The 21,544-nt window shown below is 34.3% G+C and overlaps 4 protein-coding genes across 5 annotated transcripts; 2 read left to right on the top strand and 2 right to left on the bottom strand.

Annotated features, from left to right (window-relative positions):
• Window positions 1–215: 215 nt before the first annotated feature.
• Window positions 216–2,504, top strand: LOC129894206 (COBRA-like protein 4). Its single transcript, XM_055969774.1, has 6 exons — window positions 216–425; window positions 509–588; window positions 659–1,115; window positions 1,201–1,348; window positions 1,424–1,701; window positions 1,776–2,504. Exons 1-6 carry the CDS (start codon window positions 302–304, stop codon window positions 2,054–2,056), a joined length of 1,368 nt encoding a protein of 455 aa, XP_055825749.1. The 5' UTR covers window positions 216–301; the 3' UTR covers window positions 2,057–2,504.
• Window positions 2,505–2,565: 61 nt separating this feature from the next.
• Window positions 2,566–5,432, bottom strand: LOC129894205 (COBRA-like protein 1). The gene is made up of 6 exons (XM_055969773.1): window positions 5,194–5,432; window positions 4,236–4,315; window positions 3,646–4,102; window positions 3,342–3,501; window positions 2,957–3,234; window positions 2,566–2,877 (listed from the first exon to the last, which is right to left on the bottom strand). The coding sequence occupies exons 1-6, from the start codon at window positions 5,297–5,299 to the stop codon at window positions 2,582–2,584; spliced, it is 1,377 nt and encodes a 458-aa protein (XP_055825748.1). The 5' UTR covers window positions 5,300–5,432; the 3' UTR covers window positions 2,566–2,581.
• Window positions 5,433–8,595: 3,163 nt separating this feature from the next.
• On the bottom strand, window positions 8,596–10,497 carry LOC129894204 (pentatricopeptide repeat-containing protein PNM1, mitochondrial). The gene has a single exon (XM_055969772.1). It carries the CDS (start codon window positions 10,352–10,354, stop codon window positions 8,786–8,788), a length of 1,569 nt encoding a protein of 522 aa, XP_055825747.1. The 5' UTR covers window positions 10,355–10,497; the 3' UTR covers window positions 8,596–8,785.
• A 2,681-nt stretch (window positions 10,498–13,178) lies between these two features.
• Window positions 13,179–19,887, top strand: LOC129894052 (psbP-like protein 1, chloroplastic). 2 transcript variants are annotated; one of them, XM_055969550.1, is made up of 9 exons: window positions 13,179–13,271; window positions 13,538–13,622; window positions 13,707–13,818; window positions 14,554–14,637; window positions 14,808–14,890; window positions 15,212–15,334; window positions 15,517–15,588; window positions 18,563–18,659; window positions 19,602–19,887. In XM_055969550.1, exons 2-9 carry the CDS (start codon window positions 13,560–13,562, stop codon window positions 19,703–19,705), a joined length of 738 nt encoding a protein of 245 aa, XP_055825525.1. In that variant the 5' UTR covers window positions 13,179–13,271; window positions 13,538–13,559; the 3' UTR covers window positions 19,706–19,887. The 2 variants fall into 2 exon arrangements, with proteins under 2 accessions (XP_055825525.1, XP_055825524.1); XM_055969549.1 differs by having other exon boundaries at window positions 13,200–13,335.
• Window positions 19,888–21,544: the final 1,657 nt, after the last annotated feature.

Genomic DNA, 21,544 nt, shown 5'->3' with positions numbered 1-21,544 from the left:
AATAGCTAATCAGAACTGATGATATATCCCACCTAGGAAATGACTGCTTAGCTATTGCGTTTAAATGTCCCATCGCCCGCCTTTCTCAATCTTGATGACCCTTTGAAAGATGCCGAAATAGGTGAGAAAGAATTATAGAGTGGGAGTGAGATAATGATATTATGGCATAAAGCACCCAACAACCATTAGGTGTGGCATCATCGTGAGCTAAAATTTCCCTCTCTTTTAATACTCCAAGTTCATTCTATTAGGAAAAAAAACATAAGATCCTTAAACATCAAGATATACTACTATACTAAGGATGTCTCAGAAAAGAATATCTTTTGAGGGAAAAGATTACTCCCATCAATGCCAACTCTTATTTCCTCTAGCAAAGTTAATTTTTTCCGCAGTCGTCTTGTCTTCTATTTTCCCTCATGCAGCAGGTAAAGTACATACTTATAGAAAAGAAATTGTATATTTTTGTGGCCCATTACATATAATTTTGATCTTCCTTTCGTACCTTCAGATGCATTTGATCCATTGGATCCGTTTGGTAACATCACAATAAAATGGGATGTCATGTCTTGGACACCAGATGGCTATGTGGTAAGTATCTTCATAATACTGATTGACGCGAATGATTATATAGTAATGAAAACCTGAAATGTTCATACAGGCTGTTGTTACAATGAATAATTTCCAAATGTATCGGCATATTATGAGCCCTGGATGGACTTTAGGATGGAACTGGCCAAAGAAAGAAGTCATATGGTCCATAGTGGGATCACAAACAACAGAACAAGGTGACTGTTCCAAGTTTAAAGGAAATGTACCACATTGCTGCAAGAGGGATCCAGTACTTGTGGACTTGCTTCCTGGAGTTCCTTACAACCAACAGTTCAGCAACTGCTGTAAAGGTGGTGTTCTCGCGTCTTGGGGCGAAGATCCTTCCGAGTCCGTATCTTCTTTTCAGATTAGTGTTGGACTTGCTGGAACATCAAACAAAACAGTAAAACTACCCAAGAATTTCACTCTGCTTGGCCCAGGACCAGGCTACACTTGTGGCCCGGCAAAGATAGTTCCATCCACAGTTTTCCTCACTGCAGATCATAGGCGAAAAACTCAAGCATTGAGTAAGTTTCCCTTTTTGCTTCTATTTTTCCCTCTGTCTATCGGTATTTCAGTAAGCAACCAGGTTGATGTAATAATTACTTGCAGTGACTTGGAATGTGACATGCACCTATTCTCAGTTTCTGTCATCCAAGTACCCGAGTTGTTGTGTTTCTTTCTCAACTTTCTACAACGACACCATCACTCCTTGCCCATCTTGTGCTTGTGGTTGCAATCATAAACACAACTGCATTATGTAGGTATCCTTTGCATACATAAAGCTTATCCATTAACATTTGCTAATTAGTTTACTGGGATTTTGATGATGCAGGGGAGACTCGGAAAAACTGAAAAGAAAGGGAATAAACACTCCAAGAAAGGATAATGAGCCATTAATACAATGCACCCACCATATGTGCCCAATACGCGTGCATTGGCATGTTAAGCTCAATTACAAGGACTATTGGCGAGTCAAAATTGCTATCACTAATTTCAATTACAGATTGAACCATACACATTGGACACTTGTGGCACAACATCCCAATCTCAACAATGTCACTCAAGTTTTCAGCTTCAGCTACAAGCCTCTCGTACCCTACCAATCCATTAGTGAGTGCATACGAATGTGAATTTAGTTTCTTTCTCAAGCTTGAACGGAACTTAACAATCATTTGTCTACACAGATGACACTGCCATGTTCTATGGTATGAAATTTTACAATGATCTCTTGATGGAAGCTGGACCTTCGGGGAATGTTCAGTCTGAGGTGCTTATGCAAAAGGATAAGAATACATTTACACTGAAGTCGGGATGGGGATTTCCCCGGAGAGTCTACTTTAATGGAGATGAATGCAAACTTCCCCCTCCGGATTCATACCCAATTTTGCCCAACTCTGCTGAAAAGGGGTCATTTTCATTTTCAAGCATTGCAATTTGCATGATTTTGATGATTTTCCTCACCTGATAACAGAAAAATTCACTCGATGGCAGCAACAACATACAATCTAAACTTCACATTCAGATTGTGTTACATCATCAAGATCTTGCTTATGTTGTTATATATTGCATGCATGCGGAGAGAATAGTGAATGGACCTTGTTCATTTTATTGTATAACTAGAGATAACCTCATATATAAGATTTTTGCTTTCTGCTACAAAGTTTTCTGAACATCATTCAGTAGTGTACATCAAAATTCTCAAAGTATAGGGAACCAACACATTATCATAAAGTGTTACTATGTGTGCAAAGATATATACAATGCATCTGTTGAACCTCGAGCAGCTGTACTGGAACACACCAAGTCAGTGGTTACATCTACAAAATCACGAGTAAACCTTCACATGTTGGAACCTCGGGGTGAAGTTGCATAAGTGATGCTTTCAAATTTTATTGAAGACATTTAATGTTGATGTTGATATAAACAAGGCTAGAAAATTCTCTTCATTGGAAACAATGAAAATCTTCAATTGTATTTCTTTCTTATAATTTTACAAGTTATGTGAATTTAGTAGAATAAGAGATATCAAAATTGCAGCCAAAGAGTGCAATAGAGTAAGCCCACTGTAGGCACTAGCATTTGGTAGGTACGGATAAGTATCCGGGGGTGGCATAACACAATTGTCACCATTAAAGTAAACCTTTCGAGGGAAAGCCCAGCCATTTTCAAAGGTGAACGTCGATTTATCCTTCTGAAATATGATCTCTGATTGCACATTTCCAGAAGGTCCACCCTGCATTAGCAGATCATTGTAATATTTGATTCCCCAAAACATAGCAGTATCATCTGTAAAAGATCAAATCAGTTACAAAACTCAAATGTATACGAAAGGTGTATTTCCTTGTCAAGGGCAACGAGTACTCACTAATAGAACCATACGGGATCAGTGACTCATAATTAAAGCTGAATATCTGCGTGAGATTCTCAAAGTTGGGGTGTTGAACAACAAGATTCCACTGGGAATAGTTCATTCTGTAGTTGAAATTTGTTATTGTAATTTTTACCCTCCAGTAAGCTTTATAGTTGGTCTTAACATGCCAATGAACTCTAATCGGACACATATGTTTAGTACATTGGACCAAAGGACTGTAATCATTCTTTCCGGAACTTAGAAGTGTTGAGGCTAAATAAGGTGAGTCCGGCCTGTCAGAGAGCATAAAACAAATAATATCAAATGAATGTTAGGATTTTCTGGAAACCAAAACAAAAAAGAAAGGGAGAATTTGAGATTAAAGATAGTGTCTGCTCACTCTACACATGTTCCCGGTTGAGTTATGTTATTTTGGCAACCACATGTGCAAGTCGGACAGTTTATAATTGTGTCGTTGTAGAAAGAGGACAGTGAGACACAACAACTGGATGTCTTCTGAGCTAGGAATTGTGAATATGTGCAAGTAACATTCCATGTCACTGCAAGGAAATAGATACGATTAATATGGTTATACCTTTAATTATACTAGTATAGACTTGGAAAATTTCATGATCAAACAAGTGTGCATCATTCGCGTATGTCATGTCACTAATGTCTTGAGAAAGTAAAGGAACATAACTTACTCAAAGCTTGAGTGAACCTCCTTCCATCTGGTGTTAGAAACTTGGTTGGTTTCCCCTTCACTGCAGGCCCGCATGTATATCCAGGTCCTGGTGCTTCGAGGGTGAAGTTTTTTGGCAACCTTACTGTCTTGTTACTTGTTCCTGCATGACCGACACTGAGTTGGAATGCACTAATAGCTTTATCTGGATCTTGAACCCACGAGCTAATTACTCCACCTTTGCAGCAATTTGAAATTTGCTGGTTATACGGAGTTCCTGGCAACAAGTCGACAATGAATGGGTCTTTTTTGCAGCAATGAGGAATGCTACCTTTGAATCTTGAACAATCTCCTTGCTCGATGGCTTGACCTCCAACTGCATTCCAAATTATTTCTTTTTTTGCCCATGTCCAACCTAGTTGCCATCCCGGTGCTTGAATATGACGATACTTTTGCAAGTTATATATTGTAACAATAGCCTGCTTATTTCCAAGGTAAAACAAAAATCCTTTTTGGGTCAAACACAACTGTGATAAACTTCATTATAAGCTATGATTGTTATTTAAGTGACAAGTAACATTTCATTAGTATAATAAGACCAAATACACTCACAAGATATCCATCTGGAGTCCAAGACTTAATATCCCACTTGACGGTAATATTTCCATTCGGATCAAGTGTATCATAAGCATCTGCAACAATATTCATCAAACAGTAAACTACTTTACTCCAGCTCTAGAAATAGGGGACGAAACAAAAATGAGTAAAAGGCACAGTCTAGGCACCAAATTGCTACAATATCAATATTCCAGTCATTATAAATGCAAATGGTTGACTTAACAAACATTAAGCAGGTGAATTTAATATTACAAGGTAATATTGGCTACGTCAATGATCCTAATTCCTAAGACAACAGAAAAACATTAACTAAATATTTTTTGCTTATTCTAAACCACCTACTTGATCAAACTTGAGACTTGTTATCATTTTTTTTTCCAATAAACATCTTATATATTATTCTGCTCTTCTATGTCACAAAAAGGTAAGGAAATTGAATTTTTTTCTCTCTGCTCGAAGCAATAAGCCGGGGATAGTTTTATCTGCATTACAAAGAGAATTGAACATATCGAAATCGTAGACAAATTCGAAATAAAATGAAGAATAAAACACAAAAGAAAATAAAAATATAGCCTTTTATGACATGGTCACAATGCTTTACAGTCTTCCATTGAGTAACCAAAGCACATCAATGTGCAGGACATTCTTATTCCATCAATAAACAAACCACACTCAAAAACTTAATCAAACCATACCAAAAAAAATAATATTATTTTTTCAAGATTATCATAATCCCTATGTGTAATCTTGACTCTCTTCTTTCCGATTCAATGAAACAGTCACATTATCAATGTTATAATAAGCAAACCAAGGTATTCATTTCTATGTCCAAAATTGAAAGATAAGAACAAAAAAGATTCTTTTTTTTTTTTGTAAGCGAACACTTGACTAGCTAGGTAGTAGTAAATGGGATGATGACAAAAGGGAATAAACACGTTGGGCATTCACTCACCTGTAGACGTAAAGCACATAAGAGAAAGCAACAAGGCTATCAGAATATCGAAAGTGCCAAATTTAGTGATTGATGATCTTGAGATGTAACAGAGACAGACCTCCATTGCTGAGTGGATTAAAACAAAAATTGGGAAGGGTGACCACTGACCAATACTATTTTGTGTTGGGAATGGACATAGAAAAAGAAGAGGGAATTAAAATGTGTTAATGACAAGGAGTTTGCCTTTTTTGTGATGTTATTACATATGGACTACTAATGTTTTTCAAATGGAGGAGGGAAAGGGAGGGGTTAAAGAGACTTCTTAGAGCCAACTGTCACCAGATGGTCACCTCTGATTATGACTTACTCTAATTTAATTTACACCCACGAAGGCTCGTTTGGTAGCTGAATAAGATCTAAGTTGTTCATGTATAATTTATAAAAGAATCTATTTATTATTTTATATAGGATAGAAGGTGAAATAACTAATTTCTGTACAACTAATACTTGCATGAAATGATAGATTTATTCATAAGTAATTCTTACATTACTGATACCTGCATAACTCTAAGCAGCTATCAAACGACTCTTAAGGGCTCGTTTCTATGATGAATAAGGAATAATTAATTCTAGAATTAATTTTACAATTTATCCCATATTTAATTATGATAAAATCCAAGATAACTTATTCCCTAACCAAACGAGCCCAAGTATATATGGTAGCTTCAAGGCAATTTTCAGCGTTTCCATTAAAACTGGGGGTATATAGAGTAAAAGTAATAAATGTCCTACTTATTACATTTAGCTACTATCAATTTGAAATCTCATTTTATCTGAACTAATGAGGCCTGTTTAATTGTTTATTGACTACTTCTTTAAGACTTTTTGTTTTATTGACTAAAGAATTTCTAATGTGACCATGTTTTCCTTGTATGATTTATTATCTTTTTGAACAAAATTAATGGCATAAAATTAAATCTTAATAAGAGGTTTTAAGTATATTTAATGGGGAAAAAAATTGCGTGTGTCACACCTCTATCTCGTGTGTAATATGTGCACTCCATCCGCCGAACATTCATCACATATCGATCAGTAAAAATATTTTTACATGAATGAGATTTACATGGTATACCTATATCTTGTGTGCCACATATTCTTAAAATTAATTATTGTTGAAAACAAACAATATTGATTATATTGAAAAGAATTAATGAATAAATTAATGAGTTAAAAAAACACTTTTTATTTATGATTTTTTAATCGACGTGTGAAAGAGAAATATGACAGAATTAGTGAGGGTAAATGGGAATACTCCGTGGAATAAGATTGCCATTATATGTGCAATATGATTAATAACTAATGAGCATCCAAAGTGGCTTTAATTAGGATTATAGGCAGCCTAAAAGTGGATAACTGTTGAAATCTTCTTTCTTTCTGTTTTCGTTCTTGATACCTACTTGACTTGGAATGTTGATTCACAGGCCCTCGCGACTATTCTGGGCTTAGAAAGGCAAAACCAATTCATTAAGAAACGAGCTTTAGAATAAATTATTTGAGGTTGTCAAATTCCTTTCTTTATAAGAAATTCTGATCAAATTGAAAATTGTATTACTTTACTACGTGCCAGTTTGGATTGGCTTATTTTAACGGTTTTTAAGTCAAAATGGATTTTAATTAATTTTGAAGTATTTGAGTAATGTTAAAAAGTACTTATAAGCACTTATTTTTAAGCCAAAATAACAAAAATAAGTCAAAAATTAGAAATTCTAATTTATGGCTTTTGGCTTATAACTTATAAGCCAAAAGTCAATCCAAACATGCTAATACGTATAATATAGAAGGCTAGAAGCAGACACCTCCCACTCGACGTGTCTGCTTCTAGCCGAGGGCATTTATATAATATCTATAATTTTTCTGTTTTAATTTATTTATCTTATTCTTTTAGTCTTTTGAATATTCAAAAATTACGTTAAAAAATTCTATAAATCACGATAATTAACAACTTAAAATATTTAAATTTTAAAAGATATAAAAATTTGATTAACTCACTGAATTCTATCGGTGTCACATGAATTGAAACAAAAAAAAGTAACATATATAATTTGCAAATGACATAAAAAAAATTATAAATCATAACAATTAACGACTTGAAATATTTGAAAAACATATAAAAATTTGATTGACTCTTAAAATTCTATTTGTGCCACGTAAATTGGGACATATGGAGTAATATACATTATTTAAAAATTATGTAAAAAGTATTATAAATCACAATAAATAACAACTTAAAATATTTAAAAATCATAAAAAAAAATTAGGTGATTCTCCAAATTTCGACTGTGTCACATAAATTAACATGTAGCACGGGCCTCTTGTATCTAGTGTATACAGAAACGACTAAGAGCCCGTTTGGATGGGCTTAAAAAATAACTTTTATGTATGAAGTGCTTTTAGAACTTTAAAGTGCTGAAAATTATTTTAATAAATAAGCAGTTGAGTGTTTGGATAAAAGTGTTTATGTTGAAAATAAGTGTTTGAATTTTAGGGTTAAAAGAATAAAAAGGGTAGTTTGGCAATTTAGTTAAAATATAAGGGATATAAAAACAATTTCCATGATCAAACAAAATGGCTTTAAGCCCATCCAAACGGGCTCTAATACGTCGTTACATCATATAACAATGTGTTGACCTTACAAAAAAACTAAATAGTAACAAAATTAGAATAAGAATTGGCTTCTCAACAAACTCTATGGTTTGTTATTAATCTATTTAAAAGAGACACACTAGATAGCATGTTGCCTCTGGCAGAAGGCCACAAACTGAAACTGGCAAGCCTCATTTGAGAAACTGAGTTATCTGTCATAATTAACACCATAGAATATTACAGCCAAGTTCAGTACATCCTCCACTCAAGCACAACTTAGCCGATGTGTGAGCTAAGCGGACAAATATGTCTATGATTGGCAGGGATATCGAGTAATCTTACCATAGCAGGTACACATGACCTAAGTTTTCTAAAGAGTTACTAAATACAGAGAATACCATGCAAATTATCAGTTCCCTCTTCCAAAGTACTTATTGATTTTGCAGATACAACATTTTTCAAGTACCTCCAGACAGACAAAGTATTCTAACTCCTGCTTTCGTAATAAGAATCTAATTTAACCTTGCACATTCACAATTCTATCCTGTTCTTGCATCCAACTCAAATAAACCAATACAATATATGTGCGCATACACAGACAAATGCACAATGACTTCAACATCATGGACTGTCAATTTATCTTGTCACAAGTTGTACAAATTTATCCGTCGCAAGAGAACCTATACACTCATGTTCATCCAAAGCATATATGAATGTTACAATATGTTAAGGAGAGATGATGGCAAGTTTATTCAGAAATTATAATTCTAAATCGATTCATGAGATACAAAAATATAAATTCATTCATGAGTTACAAATTTAAAGAGCAACAAAAAATAAAGGAGAGAGCATTGTTGTAAACCAAAATTTTATTTCTAGTATTGTCAAGACTAATCAAAATGAGGGGGAAAACACTTTCAGCATACCACTGGAAAATCTCTCTCAAAACCATCAAATACAGAAGGGATCAAAAAGCTCGGCGGGCCATTTTTCTAGGTTTCTTGACAAAACTAAGGCGAATTTTCTTTAGTTTTGTTCTCTTTCTAGCCATTTTCTCTGGTAACGTCTCCCTCTTCTTCTCCTTCTTCCCAGTGGTAGGTTTCTTCTTTGCATATCTTGGGTGCACCATATAAGCCTTTGGTTCAACTGCCAATCCATTGCTCTCGGCTTCCTTATATAGTGCATTTGCTTTGTCAACCCGATTATGAGCAACCAGCTTTCCCATCAACACGTCGTATGACTTTAACCCTGGTTTGCAACCATCTTCCTTCATCTTTGCAAAGACACTCATAGCATGATCCATTCTTTCAATCCCACATAATATTTTCAAGAATTCATAATAGGCCTTCTTATCAAGTGCAACCCCAAATCCTGCAGATTTCATTCTATCGATCATTTCATCACCTTCTCCAACCCTAGCAGCCTGGTATAAGCTCCTAATAAGAGTAAGAAACGTCGTCTCATCAGGATTACAACCCCACTCCCCCACTCTATAAAACAGATTCAAAGCATCCTCTGTTTTCCTAATCTTACATAAGTTAGTAATTAAAACATTAAAGGTTTCCACGTCTCTAGGAACGCCTTTCTCCTCCATTTCTAGCAACACATTTTCCGCCTCAGATTGAAGCCTGAAAGGATCCTTCTTCCTACAGAGCTTACAAACACAATCAAGAATTGCATTGTAAGCTGAAGTCCCGATCTCAAACCCTCCTCTATACATCTCCCCAGCTAACCGCTGTGCCTCGTCGAGTTTCCCATCAATGCACCAACCCCTTATCAGCATATCACATATATATTCGTCTGGGAAGAATTCGCTAGCCAGACTTTTAACCATTTTCTCAGCATAGCTAGCAAAGCCATGCTCACACAACCTAGAAACAACCAACTTCAAAGAATCTAAATCCCTCACTAACCCATAATCTTTCTCCATATTTTCAAAAAATGCTACTGTCTGAGTGGTTCTCCCAGCCCTTACAAGTCTCTCAACCATGGATTCTAACGTCTTCCTTCCCGTTAACCCTATCCCATCACTAAGTACATCCTGGGCAGCTTTGAAATCCTTTCTCCTACCAAAATAATCCACAAAATAAGACACAACCTCATCATCAAGGTTGAAACTCTCCTTAGACTTAACCCACTTGAAAAAACCTAATACTGTTCGGCCTGCATCTGGGGAAAGATTGAGTGTGGAAAGGATCAGGGAAGGAGTCAAATTGATATGGGAGAAAGACAGATCGAGACTTTGTGGAATGGATAGAGATTCCGCATCCAGTTCCTTAACAAGCTCGGAGGAAATAGACAGAGCGGTTGTTTCTTCTTGATCCCTTGCGGCGGGTTGGGAAGAGAAGGGTCTGAAACTGGTAGAATATTGTGAAAAGGAAAATGGGTCATAAGGGGGAAGTGGTGAAGTGAAAAAATGGGTTTTGGAAAGGGATAGCTGGGAACATGGAAGGTGGTAGGATTGATCGGCCGCCGACGAAGAAATGCAGCGAAGGAGCAGTGTCCGGAGTGTTGCCGGGGAGGTGATTCGACGCATTTTCAGTGTGTACTGAGTGAGAGAACAAGAAAGGGCGGCGACGGCTATGGCGGAGTGTTAAACCCTCTCTTACTGCTACAGCAAGTCTGGTTCTGGTGGTTCTGGGCTCTGGGCTCTGTTTTGGGTTTTGGGCCTTTAGGCTAAACCTTAAGGTTTAAAGGGATAATTAAGCAAAAGGAAAAATTATTTAGGATTTCATAAATTAATTACTGATTTTAACGATATTTTTTATTTATTACCATCTATATCTAGGGGTGTGCAAAAACTAAGCCGACCGATAAAACGAACCAAAAAAAGTGTTATTGGGTTATTGGGTTAAAAGTTATTCAATGATTTTATAAAAAATAATTAGTGGGTTATGGGTTCGGTATTAGTTTCTTAATATTGGGTATTGGGTAAACCGATAATCCATTAAGACTATAATAATTTACTATTTAAATTTTTACTCGTAGATAAATATCAAAGTATCAAACAAAAAATGTTAATATAATCATTATATTAAATTGCCAGTAACTTACACCATTCACATTTCGCACTATTTCACAGTTCACACTGTATTTATCCTTTAAGTATTATTATTAATTTAGGTTCACAAAGTCAAAATTTAAAGAACTAAGAATGGCGGCGGCTACAGTTTGCAACAACGACGACAAGGGTTAGGCGATGGTTAAGAGTTGTGGATTGTGAGTATTCACAACAAGAACGTCTAATTTGGTTGTTTCGTTGTATGCCTGTATCGCGTCAAATTATTGGAGAAGTTGTATATTTGTTTTGAAAGCATTTCTTATTGGTTAAATCGAAAACCGAACCGTTAAAGATCAAAAATCGATAAACCAAAAATCGATAACAAATATCTTATTGATTTGATTATCGGTTTAGCATATTTAAAAATTGAAAATCGATAATACTTAAAATCAAACCGAACTGACTGATACACACCCTTATCTATATCGATACATGTTAATACTATGATAAATCAACTATGTATTAAAAGTGAATTATGTATTCAATATAAATATATTATAAGTATTTTAAAATATATTATGTCTGTTTGGTAAGATTTTGACACAAATTATTATAAATGTATTAAAATGTGATAAATGTATTATTCATTACAAAACATACATTATATGTGTTTTTTAAATTATTCTCGATAATATATATTAAAATTGTATTATAAATATATTATACTGTCCAGTAAAAAAATTTGTTATTGCTATAAATAGTAAATATTTTCTTAATATAGTATATCTATGTAAGTTTCCCTCATTTATAATTTGTTTTATCCAAAATAATTTAATTATTATTTTTTATCAAAAATATCATTCGGAACTTTTCAACACAAGTGAAGTGTAATTGCGCTTTCTTTTCCGCCTTCTTTGATCTTCCTCTTTCAGCCATTAATATTTTTTTCTTCCGTTCACGACTTCTTTTTCTACTTTCTTCATTCCTTCCTCTTTTTCCCTATTCCTTTGTTGTTTTCCTTCTCCTCTTCCTCCGTTTTCTTTCTTCTTCATCTTCCATATTCAAAGCTAGACTCAAAAATTGACGTATAATAATTGCAAATTATTTTGAATAAATAATATATTAAAAGGCTTGAAACATTGAAAGGAGCTCCTATCTAAATTTTGAAATTGCTTAGATGAGATTTGAGTTGGTTAAGATTGAAAAAAATATATCTGCAACGTACACTTTATTGTATCAATAATGTATATAGATATACATCATCTATGATGCATACAATTATACATTATACACTATTTATATAATATCGATACATTGTATATACATATCGATACATAACACATGACCCATGTTGTTGAAATAATTTTTTGTTGCATATACATATATCGATGATTTGGGGCTACTTTTTTTTTAATGTAGATAAAAACTTGACTATATTTAGTGCAAATAAAATTACTCTATTGTATCTTGGTGAATTTTATCCTATTTAAAATATAAATAAAATAGTTTTTTTAATTTTATTTTTTAAAATCTCAAAAAAAATTGAAATCACTATCTTTTGAATATTCACTAAATAATCTTGCTTCTATTCAATAGCTCACAATTATATAAGAGGTATAAATTGCACCAGGCTAACATATTCTGATTGAAAAGGATAACGATAAAGAAAATCAATCTCAATTCTTTCATGTGGGGAACTACTCACCCACCCAGCTCATCCTACCCTTTAGGGTTAAAAAAAGAATGTAACAGCCGGGAACTTTCATAAATTTGTTACCATTCTTTCTTTTACTCTTTTTTTTTATTATTTTATAAATTTCAAATTTCAATTGCGACTAATTAAATTTTATTAGAAATATAAATTAGATTCATTAAAATCATAAATAAAGAATATTTTTTAAAAATGATATCTATCTTCTTTTCTAATAATTGTGTTTTGTAGATATTTTAAAGTTTCTCAATCTAATAAATTTCCATTTGCATAAATATATATTTGAGCTGTAATTGTCACCATTAAATTTATTCGTGTTATGCTTATTTTTTTTATTTTTCAATATTATTAACTTACATGTTTAATTTCAATTATTTAAATTCAAAAGTAATATTTAGTTTATTCCATAAGTAAATAAAGATTTAAAAAATATCATGTAATTTAAAAGATAAGAAGAGATAAAAGTTGATAACCTTTAAGGTAATATAAATATTCAAAAATTTAATTGAAACAGGAGGGAAAATATCTACAATTTGCCAGAAATGGAGATTGAGTTTGCAGTTTTTAATCAAAGTTAAAAGGGAAAATAAGAATTATTTTTAAAAGTTGGAGGGTATTTAAGTCTTTTCAGAATATAATGGGTGGCGAGCAGGAGAGTTGGGTGGATAATTGAGATTTGAGAGGGAGATATTGGATGATGTGAAGATTGCATAAACTGAAACCAACTGTCTTCTTCTCCAGGTAAGCGCGTGGCAAAGACGCTCCTTCATCGGTACTTCACCGGTACCGACATTGTACGGCAACGGTATCAATTACTCATGTCTTTCTCCATATATCGTCGTAAAAAGCACATAGAACATACTAGAACCACTGATTGTAAAGCATTTGAGAATTCAATTGGAAAGCATTTGAGTGTAAAAACCTAATTGAGATGTTCAATGTACTTATTTAACGTTGACTGGCTAAATAATGTGTATATTTCGTTTTATGATTTCGCATTTTTGCAGTTTTTGATTAGGATTTTGAGAGATGGTGTTAGTGCAAAAGTGGACTACCCCGTATCATGCGTACTTGCCAAATGTATCATCTCAGGTACTCTTCCGAGTTCTTCTTCCATTTTGCTTAGCATTGATAATGTATCCCAATTTCGAAAGTTCATCTTCACTTATTATAAAGGTGGATGTGATGCATCAACTGGGGTGGTTTAGGAATGGTCACAACCTTAGGGCTCCTGGATGTATTATCAGGTCAGAGAATGTGACCGAAACTTCCACTTCCTCTTGCCAAGGTTAGATTTCTTTCGAATTTGTAGCAAAGTCCGATCGAGCTGTCAAATCACATATATCTAAGTAATGCCTTGACTAAAGAGATGAAATGTGACTGAGCATTAAACTTTATAGTTCAATGACTTTACTTAGACGGTGTCTTAATTTTTTCTACTCTCAATCTTTTAGTTATGATAACAGTCATAGGCAAAGTGATTGAGGAGCACACAGTTTCATAGTTCCTATAGACTTCTGTTGGGGATGCCATTTACCTGAGTGAACAATCTTATGCTGGCAAAAGCAGGGACGTTTAGTTCAATAGTGTAATATGGTTATGTTAATTCGGTACACTTTATTCTGCTATTTTGATGAGTATAAAAGGAATCTACTTCCAGTTAGAGGAATAATTTCTTAATTATGAAGAAAAATGTACCCAACATTGCTGTCTTATAAAGGAATTTGAAGTAAACTTAATTCTAATTTGAAGGACAAACATTTCGTAATAATGCATGAATTGGTTGATATTAACACCTTTGCATCCATGAACTGCAATGTTGTTTGTTGGATGACCTTGTGTTTGAGTTCTTTTAGCTTGAATTAAGTGTCATCCCAGATTCCTGATATGCTCATTATAGGCTCTTGTTCTGATTATAAGATGTGGGAATAGTGCTGTAGTATATTATTTTGTCTCACTCTGATTGACATTTTGGCACCCAAGACGGACTAGTCACTATTTTCCTCTATCCGTTTTCTTACAGATAGACTTGGGAGGCGTCAATTTCTTGCTGTGGGACCAACAGTTGCCCCGTTGCTGCTGATGACTTCTCAGATACCAACATCATGTAAAAGTCTTAATGCAGCATCTTACCCTTTCAATTCCCTATACTTCTGTTTCAATGTTTGACGAAATGAAGTTGTGATGCATTTATCACAGTTACCATTCATGTATCTTGTTGATTCTTGAAATTTTATCAACTGATATCCTAAGAGTACACCCTTTGATATGGCTCAGTTGCTGCAGAAAATAAGAAGGGATTTCTGCCTGTCACAGACAAGAAGGATGGATACTCTTTCCTCTATCCTTTTGGATGGCAGGTCATTCTTCACTTAATGACTATAATGTTCTCTGTTGGTTTTCTTTTACGTTTGTCTTTTGTTCTAATGTCATAGTTGTGTAAATAGTTTGCTGGGGAAACAGGAGTATGTAGCTGCATTTGTGGGTTTAGCAATTTCAGATCTTTACTCCATAAAAAAATTTTAGTCACCTTCTTTATAATTTAACTAATTTTTTGAAAAATGCTATAGTTGCAATTTCCAATTTCTGAATCACTTTCCCCCTTATAAATTAAACCTGTCTTATCCATTGATTCAATTTTTCTTTAGCTGTTTCTTTATTCATTTTCTACCCTTGCCCAGGAAGTCGTTGTTGAAGGTGAAGATAAAGTTTTCAAAGATGTTATTGAACCATTAGAAAGTGTTAGCGTAAATTTGGTACCAAGCAGTAAAGAGGACATACGAGATTTTGGTTCACCACAACAGGTTTGTTAAAATGCTAGATCATTTATCCCATACATATACATGAAAAGGGCTACGTATAACTGTTTGGATGTTTTGGATTATTTTTCCCCAACAGATACTTAGATTTTCAGGTGGATTCCTTGTTAATTTGTGATTGTGGGCACTTATGAATATGCCCTAACCAGAACCTATTCATATTGCAGGTTGCTGAAATTTTAATAAAAAAGTTTTTAGCGTCGCCTTCTCAGAAAACAAAACTATTTGAAGCATCAGAGGTGTGTATTTTGATATTTCTTCCATTACTGAAAATTTGCAACTGATCCTTGACTGCTTGTCATGCTGACATATTGTTGGTGTTACTGTTAAACAAATCTTTCAGAGCCTTAGCATCTTTGATGTTACCCACTTATATATCTTCCTTCTGGATCGAATCATTTGGTCAACATGTTTTGATGTTTTATGCCCTTAAAAAGCCCATTTGACCGTATGAGAGAAAAAACTTATGTATTGTATAGCTATGTTGATGCAACAACAACTAAATCTTAATTCCAAGCTTGTTTAAGTACTGTGTTTTCTCTGGATCCTTGAACTTAAAACAAGAAGCAAAAATCGTTTCTTAGCTCAGAGCTACTTATGTTACAAGCAACATGAATGTTTAAAGTTACAATGTGGACGCTTCTGTTGTGGTTTCCAATGAACTTAAAACAAGAGGTAAAAGTGTTACTATGGTCAATTCACAGAAGTCAAGTTACAATTATTACTTCTTTTTACTTTCTATCCTTTTTCTTCTTACTGTGTAGCAGTTAACAACAACAACTACAACATACCTAGTACATTACCATAAGTGGTGTTTGGGGAGAGTGAAATGCACAAGGTAGAAAGGTTGTTTCCGATAGACCATCGGCTCAAGAAAATCGTTTTTCAAAAAAGGTTGAGAGAAGCAAGAGTAAAAGGCTAAGATGAAGATACTGAAGAAAGAGAAGTACTAACAATACATATCATTGTCAAAAAAGAAGTACTAACATTACAAATATTAAGGATAACCAAAGTGAAAGGAACATCAGTAGTAATAAAATCAAAACATAAGATAATGCTAGTATAATACTCCCTCCGTTTCAAATTGAGTGACTTGTTTTGACTTGGCACGAAGTTTGTGAAAGTAAAGAAGACTTTTAAATCTTGTAGTCTAAAATTAAAGATCTGTTAAATGTACCAAAATACACTTTAATCTTGTGGTCTTAAGCATGCCATGTGAAAAGTTGAAATTAAAAAGTTGCTAAAAAGGAAAAGGATCATTCTTTTTTAAATGGACTAAAAAAGAAAGTAGGTCAAACAAATTGAAACGGAGGTAGTAATAATAAATCAAGTAAGGGTACGTGCAGTTATTCTATACTGGAAGTCTGGAACCCTGCTCTACCACTATGCAGAGAAAACGCTCTACTACCTACTAATTGTCTACCCTGATCCTTGCGCTCCATGCTCTCCTATTAGGGTCATGTCTTCGGTGAGTTGTAGATGTGTTCCTGTCTAATCACCTCTCCCAAATGCTTCGTCGGTCTACCTCTCCTCAAACCTATCACCGCCAACATCTCGGACCTCCTCATTGGGGCATCTGTGCTCCTCCTCTTCACATGCCCCATCCATCTTAGCTTCATTTCTCGCATCTTGTCCACAACGGCAGGGCAACGCAGGCCCTGTATCTCTTCATTCCTAAACTTATCTCTTCTCGTATGCCCGCGCGTCCATCTAAGCATCTTTATTTCTGCTACCTTCATCTTCTGAACGTTTGAATTCTTGACTGGCTACCACTCCACCCCGTACAACATAGTCAGTCTAATTTTGTGTCACACTTAGTCATGAAATTTTTTAGTTCCAGTTAAGTGAACCTTTTCAGAAGTTCTTAACTTTGCTTGTAAAACATATATTTATCTCCATTTTTTTACCATTCATGTTGTGACAAATATGAGTTTGTGCACTACTTTGATTGGTGTCCTGTGTTCCAATCTCATATCTCTTTAGTGGCACTCAGGTCTATTTGGAGAGCTTGAGTATAGGAGAAAAAATTGGTTTACAAAAATGCGGTCTATCTTCAAATCTCTATCAAGGAATGATTCCTTTATGTTTTCGGATAAGTACCAAGAAATGACAAATAATTAACAATTAAGTTGCAGTTTAGCCGTCATGAGGAGTTCATTCTCTGTTGTCCTCCTAATTGTGTTTTAAATGCCATCCACTTCACAATTCTTGGAATATATTTAAAGCCATCTTGCGTTGGATTAAATTACTAGGCTAAAAAAAACTAGTTATTTTATGAGGTCTTGACAATTTATATCATTTAAGATAAACTAGATGTTATGATCAATATTTTTCCACTGCTTCAGTAGTACGTATCCTTTTTTGTTATTTGTATTTAACTGTTTAGGAATATAAACTATCAGTTTCCATATCAACACTCGGAAATGATTCACTCTTCCAATGATTCAATTTGTACTTATTCTTGAGGTCATAAATTGCTTAGATTGGTTTCACTGGAGTAAAGTTAAGCTACTTCTGCAATTGCTATCATATCTAGAAATGGCATATAGCTATTACAAGATAACTTATTTCTATATGTTGGTAGTGATCACCTGTCATGCTTGAAATACATCACCAGGAAATATGACAAGTAATCCCACCTAGTTCTGCTCCCTTTTGCAGTATTCCAGGAGATAATGAGATTTTTTAAAATGATAAAAACTTCAACCAACACAACTCCCAACAAATGGAGAGAGAGAGAGAGAGAGAGAGAGAGAGAGATTAAATCACAGTCAGCAGGTGAGAGTCATAATGTACTTTAATCGTCTAGCTCTTCTTTTTCCCTTTGTAGTAATGAAAAGGAATAAATTTTTAGCCTATCAAGGAAAGATAACTAAATTTCGATACACATGGAATGTTGATCTTTATAGTAAACAGCTTCACAGCTTGACTTTTCTACCTGCTTTACTTCAGCAGTGTATAGATTCTTCATAAGAACTGTTGAGGCTTGGCATTTGGTTTTGTCAAATGATAAGCATCTTCCTGGTGCGCACTACTGACTCAAGAAATCATAGCTTTGTTAGTAAAATGAGAACTGGGATAAGATTCATCATGTGTTTGCATAATTCTGCAAGCTATTATTTTCCTTATAGGCTTACTACTTTTCATCATGTTTGTATTGTCTGATATCAGCTTTTACATAACCATTTGATGTATCTAAAATGCATTTTGTAGCGTGTCGTTGATGGAAAAACCTATTACACGTTCGAGTTTACTGCACAAGCCCCAAATTATACTCGGCATGCCCTCACTGCAGTCTGCATTGGCAATGGTATGAATCATATCTCAGGTTTTAATTGATGATGTGTATGCTACGGAGAATGTTCTACTTCTTTGCTAACTTGGTTGTTTCAAACTCCTTCCGCAAGACTGATTAAAGAAAGGGTCTCACTTACCTGCCTTTCTGGAATAGAACTTGGTTACCTGCAAGTTCTTAAACTGTTATAGTTTAGCACTAACTATTTGAAAGATGCAGCAATTTAAATCTCGAGGACATTCCTCTGAGCCTGAAAAATGATGCAGTGATTTTTACCCTAACCTGGGGAGTCATCAACTTAGCAAGAACTGATTTAGTCTCCTATGTTATCATATAGGAAAATATGATAACATATATAGATATTTTTATATACATTGACAATAAGATTTACTTCTACCTCAAATCTCATGAGTCATGCAAGTGATCTGACATCAGTGACCGTCTTTTTTGTCAGCATGTTAGTAGATTTAGGCCTTCTTTTTTATCTGGGATAACAATGAAAGAAGTGAATTATTGGAAGATGGTTCAAACCCCTTAAAACTAAAATGTTGTTGCATTCAATAATTTTGTTATATAAGCAGTACAACTACTTCTATCAACTGTTATATTTGTTCTGTTTATCTGCCCAGCCTGAATGCTTTGTATCTATAATTTGAATCTTTCATGCACCGAGAATCAACTTGATGGTAAGATATAATAGTGATGACTTCATGAATGTCTTGAACTGACGAGAAACTTTTCTTTGTTTAATTTGAACGTAAGGTTAATGCTGGTCAGCCCAAGACTTCCCTGGTTCCATTTTATGTGTATCCTGACCCCCTCCTCCTATTGTTTTTGCAGCTTGTTGCATTTAAAATCACTGTATCACTCCAAGTTGTTTCTTCTCTACTTTTACGAGGAATTTGAATATGCATAAACTTCCTAATGTTTCAATTTGAATGATGAATCCTTATGCAGGAAAGTTCTATACATTGACAACTGGGGCAAATGAGAGGAGATGGGGGAAGATGAAGGATAGACTACATACTGTGGTTGATTCCTTCCAAATTTTCAATGTTTAGTATACTTCAATAGCACGGTTCTTTTTGTTGTTAAAATCCCAGTTTTCATCTTTATATAACTAATTGAGGTTGTATAATGAATGTAGATATGAGTATTGTGCTTATTCTCAGCCACTGCTTGTCAAAATAACAGTACGGATTTTATAGCAGCAGCCTTTGTAGAATACTCTGTTCTATTTCAATGTCCCTGTATTGTCTTTTCTTTACTTCCCTCATATTTAGTTATGTGCCCTGAACCACAGCTCCTTAGCCAAAAGAAACATGAAATAGCAAACCTAGAGAAAAATAGTCGTTTGACAAAATCTGACAAGTTACAGTAAAAAATTCATACGTTCTTTTTCTAGAGCACATTATTTTCATGGCATGTATAAGCCCTGAAATCATGCGTAAAAAGCTGTATGATTTGTTTTTACCATTCACAGTAAATGTGCTCCAAATGAACAGATAAAAAATGAAACTGGCATGCAAGTCTTCATTATTCAAAATTCCCAAGCATGAACTGCATGATTCTTCTATTATTTCTTGTAACTTTCTTTGACCCCATATTTTCTTTCTTTATTGAGCCAATTCCTGGTTGTAGCTCATCAGGAAATGATGATCTTAAAAGAATATGTACAGTACACATATATTAAGTTACCCTATAAATAGTGCACAAGAAAAAGCAAGCTTTGTGTCATTTTCATGGGTACGAGATCATGTTTCCCTGTTCCACACAGCAGTTTTTTCGTGTATAATAAACGTTACTTTATCTAGGTTTCTTTCAGATGAAGCATGCCATCTTTAATTTATGCCCTTAAACATCATTATACGCCATAATGCTGTCATTAGATAAAGGCAAAAAGAAAGGAAAAAAAGCAAATAGAAAAGAGTCCAGATTAGGCAGCTTCATGGGCTTCTTGTGGATCCCCATTCACACTAGCAGCCAGTAGCACAAATTCATTTTTAATAATATGATTAGTACACTAATTAAGAATAAGTTATACAAATAATGTCCTACGATGTTTCAGCTGGATCTTTTAGATGTGTCAAAATTGGTTTAGAACAGCACATAGTGATGGCCAAATATATTGTATTAAATTTTACCACTTTTTATAGTTGGCACAAACTTTGTATTATAAGGGCTCTTTCACAAACAGAGACATACACTGTATGAAAGATAAGAAGCAACGGTACCCCTTGTTTATGGTTTCTTTAACATGTCCTACAAATACTAAGCACAAGTGTACGCAATAATCAACCGCACATACTATTAAATTAATTAATGAATAGTAGTATCATATTTGTAGAGATAAGGGATCAAAGGCTTAGTAATATTATTTTTTTGGAACCCGCGGAAAACCCTTGTCGCTATCCTTCGAATGTGTACCGGCTAAACTTGCTCATGTACAATATCTTACAAATCACATAGGAGATGCAAACCGCACTAGGCAAGCCAGATGTGATGAACTCGCGTGAAGGAATCAATCCCTAATGATACCGCATACAGCATCAACTCAATCATTCTTACGAATTCTTAATTAATAAATTGATATACATAGTACATGCAACAAATTATGATGGGGTCCAAGATGAGACTGAGAATCATCATCATAGGGCATCCCACGACTAAGTGACTGTCAACTTCATAAATATATGATAAGAAATGTGCTTGAATTCATGATCATCAGCAGAATCAGTATACAGCTAAGTATTAAAAACTTTTTAATATAATTGCCATGCCTCTTGATTTTTATTGGACGTACAGGTATTTATAATTCGTGGAAGTATATTCACTAGCACTTCCAATTGTTGTGCTTTTATCATTAATGCCAACTTCACAATGAAGAATTTATTCTCCAG

This window comes from Solanum dulcamara, chromosome 7 (genome assembly GCF_947179165.1).
Source record: "Solanum dulcamara chromosome 7, daSolDulc1.2, whole genome shotgun sequence".
Classification (NCBI taxonomy): domain Eukaryota; kingdom Viridiplantae; phylum Streptophyta; class Magnoliopsida; order Solanales; family Solanaceae; genus Solanum; species Solanum dulcamara.
Note: the sequence above shows the minus strand (reverse complement) of the source record. Positions and strands in the feature narration are given on the sequence as shown.